The sequence below is a fragment of the Primulina tabacum genome, chromosome 5 (assembly GCF_025594145.1).
Source record: "Primulina tabacum isolate GXHZ01 chromosome 5, ASM2559414v2, whole genome shotgun sequence".
NCBI classification, from domain to species: domain Eukaryota; kingdom Viridiplantae; phylum Streptophyta; class Magnoliopsida; order Lamiales; family Gesneriaceae; genus Primulina; species Primulina tabacum.
The window spans coordinates 23,599,791-23,612,861 of record NC_134554.1 but is presented as its reverse complement, the minus strand read 5'-3'; the positions used below and the strand labels follow the sequence as shown (position 1 = coordinate 23,612,861).

General features: G+C 41.5%; 1 protein-coding gene and 1 non-coding gene across 2 annotated transcripts; both read right to left on the bottom strand.

The window, feature by feature from the left end:
• Positions 1-389: 389 nt before the first annotated feature.
• On the bottom strand, positions 390-1,088 carry LOC142544280 (uncharacterized). Its single transcript, XM_075651341.1, has one exon. The coding sequence runs from the start codon at positions 1,086-1,088 to the stop codon at positions 390-392; it is 699 nt and encodes a 232-aa protein (XP_075507456.1).
• A 2,276-nt stretch (positions 1,089-3,364) lies between these two features.
• LOC142547869 (small nucleolar RNA R71) lies at positions 3,365-3,471 on the bottom strand. Its single transcript, XR_012820761.1, has one exon. It is a non-coding gene; the product is annotated as a small nucleolar RNA R71 (small nucleolar RNA).
• Positions 3,472-13,071: the final 9,600 nt, after the last annotated feature.

The window sequence follows — 13,071 nt, the reverse complement described above, 5'->3', positions numbered from 1 at the left end:
AATACCACTACGAACTGATCCAGGAATGGCTTGAATACTCTGTTCATCAGGTCCATGAATGGTGCCGGTGCATTGGTAAGACCAAAAGGCATCACTGTGAATTCGTAATGCCCATACCTGGTTTGAAAGGCTGTCTTGGGGATATCTTCAGCCCTGACCTTCAACTGATGGTAACCTGTCCTCAGATCCAGTTTAGAAAAGACGGCGGCTCCTTTAAGCTGATCAAACAGATCGTCTATCCGAGGTAGAGGGTACCTGTTCTTGATTGTGGTCTTGTTTAATTCTCTGTAGTCGATGCATAATCTCATACTACCGTCCATTTTCTTTACGAAGAGTACTGGAGCTCCCCACGGGGACACACTTGGTCGAATCTGCTTTTTATCTAGCAATTATTGGAGTTGTTCCTTTAACTCCTTGAGTTCGACTGGTGCCATTCTGTACGGTGCCTTAGAGATCGGTGCCGCACCGGGAACCAGGTTGATTTCGAACTCCACTTCGCGGTCCGAGACCGTCCCTGAGAGTTCTTCTGGGAAAACATCTGGGAAATCTCTCACCACCGGGATGTCCTCCAGTTTCAGCTCGACTTCTTCTTTTGCCTCACTGACCATTGCTAGGTAGATGACTTCTTCGGATTTCATGGCTTTCCAAGCTTGAGATGCGAACAATAGTGATTTTCGTCCCTTGGATTTACCGTGAAACACGATTTCTTCCTGATTTGGGGTTCGGAGTTTGACTTCTTTTCCCTTACAATCTACTACTGCGTTGTTTCTTGCTAACCAGTCCATCCCTAGGATGATGTCGAAATCGACCATGATCAACTGTATCAAGTCGGCGCTAAAAGTCTGGTTATTGATACTGATTTTACAATCTCTGTGAATCTCATCAGTTTCCATGGCTCTACTCGTAGGTGTGGCTATTCGGAAAGGTTCGGTTAGCTTATCGGGCTTACGTCCTAATTTCTTAGCAAACCTCTTAGACATAAAGGAGTGCGTAGCGCCACAGTCAAATGATGCGTAAGCAGGCACTGATTGAGTTAGAATGGTACCTAACACGACTTCAGTTGCGTCGTCAGCCTCTTCCTGAGTCATGGCAAAGATCCTAGCATTGGGTTTGTCCTCCTTTGGTTTACTAGGGCCTGCTCCCGTATTTGGCCCAGTTCCTCTGTTTGGCCCTGCTGGTCGGTTGGCAGCGGTAGGACATTCTGCAATTCGGTGTCCCGCTTTCCCACATCCAAAGCATACACCGCTGGCCCTTCGGCATTCCCCGGAGTGCTTGAAGCCACATGTTGAGCATGGCTTGAGTCCTTGATTGTTATTGGCGGGGAATTTCTGATAGGACTCGTTTTTACGTGTTTTTAGTGTTGGTTTTGAGTCGCAGTCATGCATCATATTAGTTTGTTTAGTTTAATTTTGCATCTTTTTAGCATTATTTAGCATTTGACTGACCTCGTGTATTTTGTGGTGATTTTTTAGGAATTGAACCAAAGAGTGGGAGAAACTTTGGCATAATGTCGAAGAGGATTCGCTAGGGCGGTCAAAAGTGACCGCCCCAGCGAGAATTGTGGTCTGGCCGAGGATTATTTTGCGCAAGTGTCTCGCTATGGCGGTCAAAAGTGACCGCCCCAGCGAAACCAGGGACATGCTCGAGGAAGCTTATTCGAGGACCTCTCGCTAGGGCGGTCAAAATATACCGCCCTAGCGAGAAGCGAGATTGAGAAAGATTTGTTTCCAAATTTCTAGGGACTCTATCCTACACCATAACCTAACACACGAGAACAGCAGCGGTTTTTCATCTTTTATCAGACTTTTCATCATTTTTCTTGGAGAGGAGGCTAGGAGCAAAGGAGATTTCGAAGACCTCGAGATTTCCACGCGTCGTGGCCGTCATCCATCGTCATCTTTAGTATTTTCATTATTCAGTATTTTATTTCTTACATTGATTGTTGGTTTTTATCATGAATTTTAGTAGCTAAACTCTAGATTTGTTGGGATTTGAGGGGATCCTACCCCGTACTCGGTGTTTAACATTATTTCTCGACGTTTTCATTAGTGAATTGTTTATGCTATTGTTCTTTTGTGTTTCAATCGAAGCCTAGCTAACTTCCTTTGATTATTTCATGTTGTTGATGAGTTCGATAGAATAGTTAACAATAGTATCAAATATTATAAACCACAGATTTACAATTTTAGTAGATATACGGAATTGGATACGTGTCGATAGTGATAGTTCACCCGAATGAAAGCTAGTGGATTCCATAGAATGTAATGCAATCTTGAACTGTTAAATATTTGAGGACACTTGAGTACTGCATGTTTTTGATTAGTATTAATATAGCTCGACAGAGTATATTAATTAGTCTAGGGAATTCCGTCGAACGCACGAGTAAAAGTCGAGTGTAATTATTTAAACACGAGTGGTAGGTGAACTGATAATTCCCAACCAATTCATTTCTCATTTGATTTAATCCAAATTAATCATTGCGTTCTTGAACACATTTTCTTTGCAATTTAATTATTTTAATTGTTTACTTTACATTAGTTTAATCATCAACTCAATTTATCGTTGCTAAAGAAATTTTACTTGAAAATAAAAAATAGTGTAACGCAGTCCTTGTGGAACGATACTCGTATTCACTTACGTTTATTATAACTTGACTATCGTGCACTTGCGATATTTAAATCGAGCTTTCATTTATAAAATAAATTTTGGGATTATTCACTGTGCAAGTTTTGCTCGATCAAGTTTTTGGCGCCGTTGCCGGGGACTGTTGATTCACAATTTTTTATTTTTCATTTAAATTCTTTAGTATTATTTATTTTATTGTTATTTGATACTCTCATTGTGTTGCAGATTTTTCTTGTGGTGCATGCGAAGATCACTCGAGTTTAAGCTTGAGCCTTTTGACCCCGAGATCGAACGCACAGCTAGACGTCGACTACAGCAGTAAAGAGCGAAGGAAAGAATGGAAGGCGTTCAACAAAGAGAGGAGCCAAGGCGTATACCGATGTTGGATTATGCACAGCCGTCTCTTGATGGAGCACGTCCAAGCATCGTAAGACCAGTCATCCGAGCTAATCAGTTTGAGATCAAGCCAGCTATCATTCAGATGATTCATAACACTGTCCAATTTGGGGGAAGTGCACTTGACGAACCTAATTCTCATACAGCTGACTTTCTTGAAATTTGTGATACTTTTAAGTTTAATGGCGTGTCTGATAACGCTGTTCGTTTGCGTTTATTTCCATTTTCACTGAGAGATAAAGCTAAGTCGTGGTTAAACTGTTTGCCTGTAGGGTCTATTACTACATGGGAAGATATGGCAAAGGCGTTCCTGATCAAGTACTTTCCTCCGTCGAAGACTATGAAGCTCAGAGCCGACATTACTACTTTTGCTCAATATGAGCAAGAGTCACTTTACGAGGCATGGGAGCGCTACAAGGACTTGTTGAGGAGATGTCCACACCATGAGCTGCCTCTTGGGTTAGTTGTTCAAACTTTCTACTATGGTCTGCTTACTCCTAACCGTACTATGATAGATGCTGCTGCCTGTGGTAACTTACTGAGAAAGACGGCGGAGGAAGGATATGAGTTATTGGAGGAGATGGCTGCTAGTAGCTATCATCCTCAGTCTGATAGGCAGAGACGAGGTGCTGGAGTTAATCAAGTTAATGATTTGTCGGCGGTTTCAGCACAGTTAGAGGCTTTGAATAGAAAGATTGATGGGATGAGCATGAGTGGGTCGGCTATGCGTCTGCAAGAAATTTTTTGTGATAAGTGTGGGGGTGAGCATGATGTGCAGGATTGCCAAGATGGCAATCCATTCTATGTGCCTGAGGGAGCACCGGTAAAACAAGTGGGATTCCAGAACCGTCCTAGAAATGACCCTTACTCGAACACATATAATCCGGGATGGAGGAATCACCCAAACTTTTCATGGGGAGGTCAAAACAACCAACATCGCCAACAAAGAGGTCCACCATATGTGATGCACCAAGGATTCAAGCCAGAACCGTCTCGGGAGGAGAAGTCCAATTTAGAGCAAATGATGATTAAATTTATTTCTGCAACAGAGACGAGATTTCAGAACCAAGATGCATCCATAAAGGGCTTAGAGAATCAAATTGGACAATTGGCTAAGCTGATTGCTAATAGGGAGCAAGGAACTTTACCAAGCAACACGGAAACTAACCCAAGAGAACATGTGAAGGTGGTGGAATTGCGTAGTGGAAAAACACTCGGGTCTAATGAGGAAAAGACCAAGCACGGTGAGGATGAGGTGAAAAATCGAGGAGGTAAGTCTTCTAACTCTACATCTACACCTATTGCACAGAATAAAATTGTTATCCCTCCACATTTTCCTGCAGCAATGAAGAAAGCTAAATTAGATGCACAATTTGGTAAATTTCTTGAGATATTTAAAAAATTGCATATTAACATTCCTTTTGCTGATGCTTTATTGAATATGCCAAGTTATGCAAAATTCTTGAAAGATATCTTAGCAAATAAGCGAAAGCTAGAAGATCATATGACGGTGAATTTGACCGAAAATTGCTCCGCTTTAGTTCAAAACAAGATGCCTCCGAAGCAAAAAGATCCAGGGAGTTTCTCGATACCTTGGATTATTGGTGACATTAATTTTCATAAAGCTCTATGTGATCTTGGTGCGAGCATTAATCTGATGCCATTTTCTGTGTTTAGGAGACTGGGATTAGGTGAACCCAAGCCAACTAGGATGTCGTTGCAGCTGGCTGACAGATCTGTCAAGTATCCACGTGGGATTATCGAAGATGTTCTGGTGAAAGTGGATAAGTTTATTTTTCCTGCAGACTTTGTGGTACTTGACATGGAGGAAGATTTAGAGATGCCTTTAATCCTAGGGAGACAGTTTCTGGCTACAGGGAAAGCACTGATTGATGTTGAGGAGGGGAAATTGAGACTGAGAGTTGGAGAAGAAGAAATTATTTTTGATGTTTTCAATACTCTCAATCACACAATGCACAATGATAGTTGCTTTCATATTGATGTCTTGGATTCGCTTGTTTGTGATTTTGTGCAGGATGGATTGAAAGAACCATTGGAGGCCACTCTCACTACTGAAAAGCAGGAGGACGAGCTAGACGAGGAAAAGATGGAGATGGTAGCTCATTTGAATGCCATTCCACCTTTGAGAAAGCAAGTGAGGCTTAGACTAGAGGAATTGGGAGACAGAAAAGATTTAATGCCTCAAAAGTCAAGCCTAGAGGAGCCACCTACTTTGGAGCTCAAACCATTACCTCCACATCTCAAGTACGTATATCTAGGAGAAAATAATAAATTGCCTATTATTATTTCCTCTTCTTTGACAGATGATATGGAGAGTAAGCTCTTGGGAGTCCTCAAGGAGCATAAAGGAGCGTTCGCTTGGAAGGTTTCGGACATAAAAGGGATAAGTCCTTCGATCTGCATGCACAAAATTCTGATGGAAGATAAATACTCGCCTCTAGCACAACCACAAAGGAGACTCAATCCAAAGATGCAAGAGGTAGTAAAAGCTGAAACAATTAAACTTCTGGATGCGGGTATTATCTATCCTATCTCTGATAGTGCGTGGGTAAGTCCTGTACAATGTGTGCCTAAAAAGGGTGGGATTACTGTTATTGCTAATGAAAAAAATGAGTTGATTCCCACTAGAACTATTACGGGTTGGCGTGTATGCATAGATTATAAGAAATTGAATGATGCAAGCCGTAAAGATCACTTTCCCTTGCCATTTATCGATCAAATGATTGAACGATTAGCAGGTCATGAATTTTATTGCTTTTTAGATGGATATTCGGGATACAATCAAATCACAATTGCACCTGAGGACCAAGAGAAAACTACTTTCACTTGCCCTTATGGTACTTTTGCGTTTAGGCGTATGCCCTTTGGTTTATGCAATGCACCTGCAACATTTCAAAGATGCATGACCGCTATCTTTCATGACATGACTGAAAATTTCCTTGAAATCTTTATGGATGACTTCTCTATTTTTGGCTCCTCATTTAATGAATGTTTAGAGAATTTGAACTTGGTGTTAGTTAGATGTGAGGAGAGCAATTTGGTGTTGAATTGGGAGAAGTGTCATTTTATGGTTCAAGAGGGGATTGTGTTAGGACACAAGGTATCGGAGAATGGAATTGAGGTTGACAAAGCCAAGGTGGAAGTAATCAAAAACTTACCCCCACCTTCATCAATAAAAGGAGTTAGAAGTTTCCTAGGGCATACTGGTTTTTATAGGCGTTTCATTAAAGATTTTTCCAAAATTGCTAAACCTTTATCCTCTTTGTTGATGAAAGATGCTGAATTTAATTTTGATTCTACTTGTCTGCATGCATTCGAGATAAGGAAAGCTTGGTGACAGCACCTGTTCTGACTGTCCCTGATTGGGAGCTACCGTTTGAGGTGATGTGCGATGCTAGTGATACAGCTGTTGGTGCGGTGCTGGGTCAAAGGAAGAACAAGGTATTTCATACCATCTACTATGCAAGTAAGACTTTAAATGATGCTCAATTGAATTACGCTACTACTGAAAAGGAATTGCTTGCTATAGTATTTGCTTTCGACAAATTTCATTCATACCTTGTTCTGTCTAAAGCAACTGTGTATACAGATCATTCTGCCCTAAAATACTTGCTTGCTAAGAAAGATGCGAAACCTAGGTTAATTAGGTGGATTTTATTATTGCAAGAATTTGATCTCGAAATTCGAGATAAAAAGGGTGTGGAAAATGTAGTTGCTGACCACTTGTCTAGGCTTGAGCATGTTAGAATTAAGGGCAGTGACGATGATATTGATGACTGGTTTCCTGATGAACAATTGCTTGAGGTAAATGCGTACCCTTGGTATGCCGATTTTGCAAATTTTCTTGTCACTGGCACACCTCCACCTAATTTATTGTTTCACCATAGAAAGAAATTCTTTTCAGACGTGAAATATTATTTTTGGGAGGAACCGTTCTTGTTTAAGATTTGTACAGACTCCATGATAAGAAGATGTGTGGCGGAGGAGGAAACCAATCAAATTCTGAACCATTGTCATGACCGTGAGGTAGGTGGTCACTTTGGACCCATACGGACGGCATCTAAGGTACTTGAATGTGGCTTCTATTGTCCAACTCTTTTTAAGGATGCTCGTTTGTATGTTCTCAATTGTGATAGATGCCAACGCACAGGTAATATTTCCAACCGTCATGAGATGCCTTTAAATAACATTATTGAGTGTGAAATATTTGATGTGTGGGGGATTGATTTTATGGGTCCTTTTCCTGCGTCTTTTGCAAAGAAATTTATTCTGGTGGCAGTGAAGTATGTATCTAAATGGGTGGAGGCAGAGGCTTGTGCCACTAATGATGCACAAGTGGTGTTAAAATTTTTGAAGAAACATATTTTTAATCGATTTGGTGCACCACGTGCAATCATAAGTGATGGTGGCACCCATTTTGGCAACAAAATTTTTGATAAAATGTTGGGCAAATATGGTGTCACCCACAAGGTTTCCACTCCATACCATCCCCAAACTAGTGGACAAGTTGAAGTATCCAATCGAGAAATTAAGAGGATTTTAGAGAAGACGGTTAATGTGAATAGGAAGGACTGGTCCATTCGGTTAGATGATGCTTTGTGGGCGTATCGTACTGCTTTTAAAACACCTATAGGCACTACACCATATAGGTTGCTTTTTGGTAAAGCATGTCATCTACCAGTCGAATTAGAGCATAGAGCATATTGGGCGACCAAAGCACTAAACTTTGATTTTGCTCTTGCAGGTGAAAAACGATTGCTGCAGTTGAATCAGTTAGATGAGTTTCGGGGAAGAGCTTATGATCTTGCACTATCTTACAAGGAACGCACCAAATGAGCCCATGACAAACACATTATAAGAAGGGAATTCAAAGTGGGTGAAGCGGTGTTGGTATACAATTCTCGCTTACGACTCTTTCCGGGCAAGCTAAAGTCAAGGTGGTCAGGACCATTCACTATAGCCAAGGTGTTCCCATCGGGTGCAGTGGTGTTGCATGATGGCAAGGACGGGACATTTACTGTGAACGCTCAAAGATTGAAGCACTATATCGGTGGCACAATTGAGCCACAAATTGGAGTCACTCGGCTCCATGACAGTCATTGAGGTAAATTGAGAACTACTTCTACTCCTTATTTTGATTTTGATTATATATTTTTTTTAGTTATTAATCGCATCATTTGCATTTAGGTAGTTGCATGGCATTTCATTCAAATTTTTTTCCCGAACACTTCTCGCTCGGGCGGTCAAAACTGACCGCCCCAGCGGGTACTCGTTTTTTTTTTTTTTTAAAAAAAGAAGTCTTTTGCGAAAACGTCTTGCCAGGGCGGGAAAAATATACCGCCCTAGCGAGTCGCGCAGATTAAAAATTTTTCTCCCCGAGAACTTCTCGCTCGGGCGGTCAATTTTGACCGCCCTAGCGAGTCGCATAGATTAACAAAAAATTTTTTTTCCGAAAACTTCTCGCTCGGGCGGCCAGTTTTGACTGCCCTAGCGAGTCGCGCAGATTATAAATACTTTCCTCTTCTCTTTTCCTCCCCACTTCGAACCCTACTACTCCCCTCCGATTTTCGGCACCCCCCCCCCCCTCCATCTTTTGTGCTCAATCCTTATTATTTGGTGATTTTTCAGGGCAAAGACTCAATCTTGGTCCATACACTCCACGAGGAAGCATTTAGGCTACAAGATTTTCTTCTCCGGCGGTCTTTCAAGCAACTCCGGTCATCTTCCACATATTCCGGTGAGCTTCTCCGGCGACCCTCAACAATTTTCCGGCGGTTGGATACTTTGTGCACTCCAATCTCTACATGGCACCCAAAAGATCTAAGGTAACTCACGGTGCTTCTAGTTCTCGTTCCACTCCATCTATGTTTGTGAATGAAAAAGCTAGGGAGAGATTTGAGCATGCTAGACTACATAGGAAACCAATCCCTGAGCGTGGATTTAGCTCGTTTCTTATCGGTCAATTTTCGAAGTCCCAAATAGAAAGAAGAGGGTGGAATACCTTTGTAGCACAACCGAATGCAGCAGTGGTTCCGGTTGTGCGTGAATTTTATGCCAATGCTCCGGAGGGAAATGAGTCGAAGGCATTTGTGAGGGGAAATCTAGTCCCGTATGATCCCAAGACGATCAATGATATGTTGGGTTTACCGTCGGTGGACGATTCGGTGTTTCAGGCGTGGGTGCTTAACCCGGATTATTATTTGATCATTCGCACACTCTGTTATCCGGGTACCACGTGGAAACAACCGGGGACTTACACGGTCTTTCTTGAAAAGTTTTTGAAAGTGGAGGGGGCATTGTGGTATGCATTCTTGTCTAAGAGATTGATGCCGGTCGGTCATACGAGTGATGTGCAGCGTGAGCGGGCGGTTGTTCTCTATGCCATCTGTACTGGGATGGTGATTGATGTGGGCATGCTCATTTTCGGACAGCTTAACATGTGCATTAATAGCAGCAATTTGGCTTTTTACTTCCCGACGATAGTGACTGAGCTGTGTGCCCGAGCGGGGGTGATATTCAAAGATGATGATGAGTGGTTACCGCCGATGAGAGCCATTGATGAGGCTCTCTATAAATCCAAGAGGGAGAAGAGACAGGCTGAGCTGCCCGAGGAGGTATTTTTCGATTATGGGATAGCAGCTCAACCACCTCCGGCCTTAGGACATGCACCAGCACCCCCGTAGCCACGCCGCCATGCCATGCGAGATCGCGTCGCCGAATTGGGCGCTTGGGCCCATTATCAGACGCAGTACCAGGCCGTTAATCAGGCACATAGTCAGAACATCGAACACCTGGTGCAGGGGATCTCAACTCATTTGGGCATCGACACTTCCGGACGGCCACCTACACCCGCATACCCGCCACCCTTCCAATTTCAATACAATTATCATATGCCCCCAGCAGCTGAAGAGGGAGTTCCACCGCCGGAGAATGAGGATGAGGATGATTTCTGATCAGGGGAGTTTACTGTTTCCCCTTTCTTTTTATTTTGCATATTCTATCTTTGCATTTAAATTCATGAGTTTTTTTTATGTTTTTAGTGTTTGTTTCGTTTTGTGCACTGAGGGCATTGCACAACTCTAGTATGAGGGGGGTAGATTGTTATGTTTGCTTAGTTAATTGGTTTTAAATTGTTGCATTTCTTTTATTTGGTGTCGTTTATGGTGAGAAGACATAGTGTATGAGCCAATGATGATGTTGAATTGATAGTATACAAAAGTATTGATTGGGTCACCTCATGAATGCTACTCTTGATTGTTAAAGCATGAATTTTGGCACAAAGTTGAACTTTTTGAGCACATATGTGTGGGGACTAGAATTTTGTAGGAATAATGGTGAAATTTGAAGGTTTTGTGTGGTTAACTTGAAAGGCATCATTTATGAGTTGATTTAGCATGTAAACCCGTGAAAATAAGTCACTAATTGGGACCTTGAATGAGAACATGTGATTTGCCTTGAACTTCACATATACCCCCTTTTTCAATGCACTGAATTAAAATATCATACTCCTAACCAGCTGTAATCCAAAGTATATATTCTTAGCCTAGGGAGTACACGTGTGAAAATTGTGCATCAAAAAAAAATATATATAGATATATATCGAAAAAGAAAAAATTGGTGGAGATGTAAGGTGAGGGGGAGCCGAAATAAAAGAAATGAAATTCTATTCCTGGGCTAAAAGTTGGAGATGTAAGGAGACGAGGAAAGTCAGACGAAAAATCTTGACGATTGCACAATGAAAATGATCGGTGTACTCCCGACTGTTAGCCACTTGAGCTTATTTTCCTTCTTTTCGACACCTTTCTCTGCACTTAAGAATCGAATAAAGTTCAAATTATGGTTAGTGATAAATGGACACGGGGGTGCATGCTAGTGAGACTTGTATTGAAGTGCTAATTGAGTGACTCGCATGATCGGATGATTGATCTATTTGAAGTACGAATGACTAGACCCATCATGACACACACACACGTTCAAATTAGTGTCGAGATTTATGTGTAGATGAGAATGAGTATTCGTTTGTGACTTGACTTGATTATGATTTGTATGTGGGAAAGTTCACTGAGGCATGAGCATAAAAGTGTTAACTCACCATTGACATTTACTTGTGTTGGTTATTTCTTGTTTGAGTATTTTGTGTTTGTTGTGTTTGTTGAGAATCTCGTGCTTTAACCTATTTTGCTCGAGGGCGAGCAAAAGGTTAGTATGAGGGGGTTGATAGGACTCGTTTTTACGTGTTTTTAGTGTTGGTTTTGAGTCGCATTCATGCATCATATTAGTTTGTTTAGTTTAATTTTGCATCTTTTTAGCATTATTTAGCATTTGACTGACCTCGTGTATTTTGTGGTGATTTTTTAGGAATTGAACCAAAGAGTGGGAGAAACTTTGGCATAATGTCGAAGAGGATTCGCTAGGGCGGTCAAAAGTGACCGCCCCAGCGAGCATTGTGGTCTGGCCGAGGATTATTTTGCGCAAGTGTCTCGCTAGGGCGGTCAAAAGTGACCGCCCCAGCGAAACCAGGGACATGCTCGAGGAAGCTTATTCGAGGACCTCTCGCTAGGGCGGTCAAAATATACCGCCCTAGCGAGAAGCGAGATTGAGAAAGATTTGTTTCCAAATTTCTAGGGACTCTATCCTACACCATAACCTAACACACGAGAACAGCAGCGGTTTTTCATCTTTTATCAGACTTTTCATCATTTTTCTTGGAGAGGAGGCTAGGAACAAAGGAAATTTCGAAGACCTCGAGATTTCCACGCGTCGTGGCCGTCATCCATCGTCATCTTTAGTATTTTCATTATTCAGTATTTTATTTCTTACATTGATTGTTGGTTTTTATCATGAATTTCAGTAGCTAAACTCTAGATTTGTTGGGTTTGAGGGGATCCTACCCCATACTCGGTGTTGAACATTATTTCTCGACGTTTTCATTAGTGAATTGTTTATGCTATTGTTCTTTCTTGTTTCAATCGAAGCCTAGCTAACTTCCTTTGATTATTTCATGTTGTTGATGAGTTCGATAGAATAGTTAACAATAGGATCAAATAGTATAAACCACGGATTTACAATTTTAGTAGATATACGGAATTGGGTACGTGTCGATAGTGATAGTTCACCCGAATGAAAGCTAGTGGATTCCATAGAATGTAATGCAATCTTGAACTGTTAAATATTTGAGGACACTTGAGTGCTGCATGTTTTTTATTAGTATTAATATAGCTCGACAGAGTATATTAATTAGTCTAGGGAATTCCGTCGAACGCACGAGTAAAAGTCGAGTGTAATTATTTAAACACGAGTGGTAGGTGAACTGATAATTCCCAACCAATTCATTTCTCATTTGATTTAATCCAAATTAATCATTGCATTCTTGAACACGTTTTCTTTGCAATTTAATTATTTTAATTGTTTACTTTACATTAGTTTAATCATCAACTCAATTTATCGTTGCTAAAGAAATTTTACTTGAAAATAAAAAATAGTGTAACGCAGTCCTTGTGGAACGATACTCGTATTCACTTACGTTTATTATAACTTGACTATCGTGCACTTTCGATATTTAAATCGAGCTTTCATTTATAAAATAAATTTTGGGATTATTCACTGTGCAAGTTTTGCTCGATCAATTTCCCTGAGGGAGGTCCACCCGACTGATTGGGCCTCTTGAACACTGGTCTCCCTTGAGAAGGCTGGCTGTTAAGGGGTCGCTGTTCCTGTTTTCCCCTTCTCTTCGACGAATATCAGCCTCGGCTCGGATAGCCGCACCCATCAAATCTGAAAAGTTGGCAGGTTGGTAGACCGCTAGAGCTGACTGGATCCTACTGTTCAACCCTTTCTTAAAGCGGTGCAATTTCAGAACTTCGTCTGCAATGATTGCTGGAGCATAAGATCCGAGGGCATTGAACTGAGAGGTGTATTCCACCACTGACATGTCTGGAGCCTGACTGAAATTTTCAAATTCACTTAGCTTCTGCAGTCTGACTTCTGCTGGGTAGTACTGTTTCAGAAACGTTTCTCGGAAGATTCGCC

What these genes read in the sequence shown, in the direction of transcription:
- LOC142544280 (XM_075651341.1), bottom strand. Translation starts at nt 1,088, where the DNA reads ATGACTCAGGAAGAGGCTGACGACGCAACTGAAGTCGTGTTAGGTACC.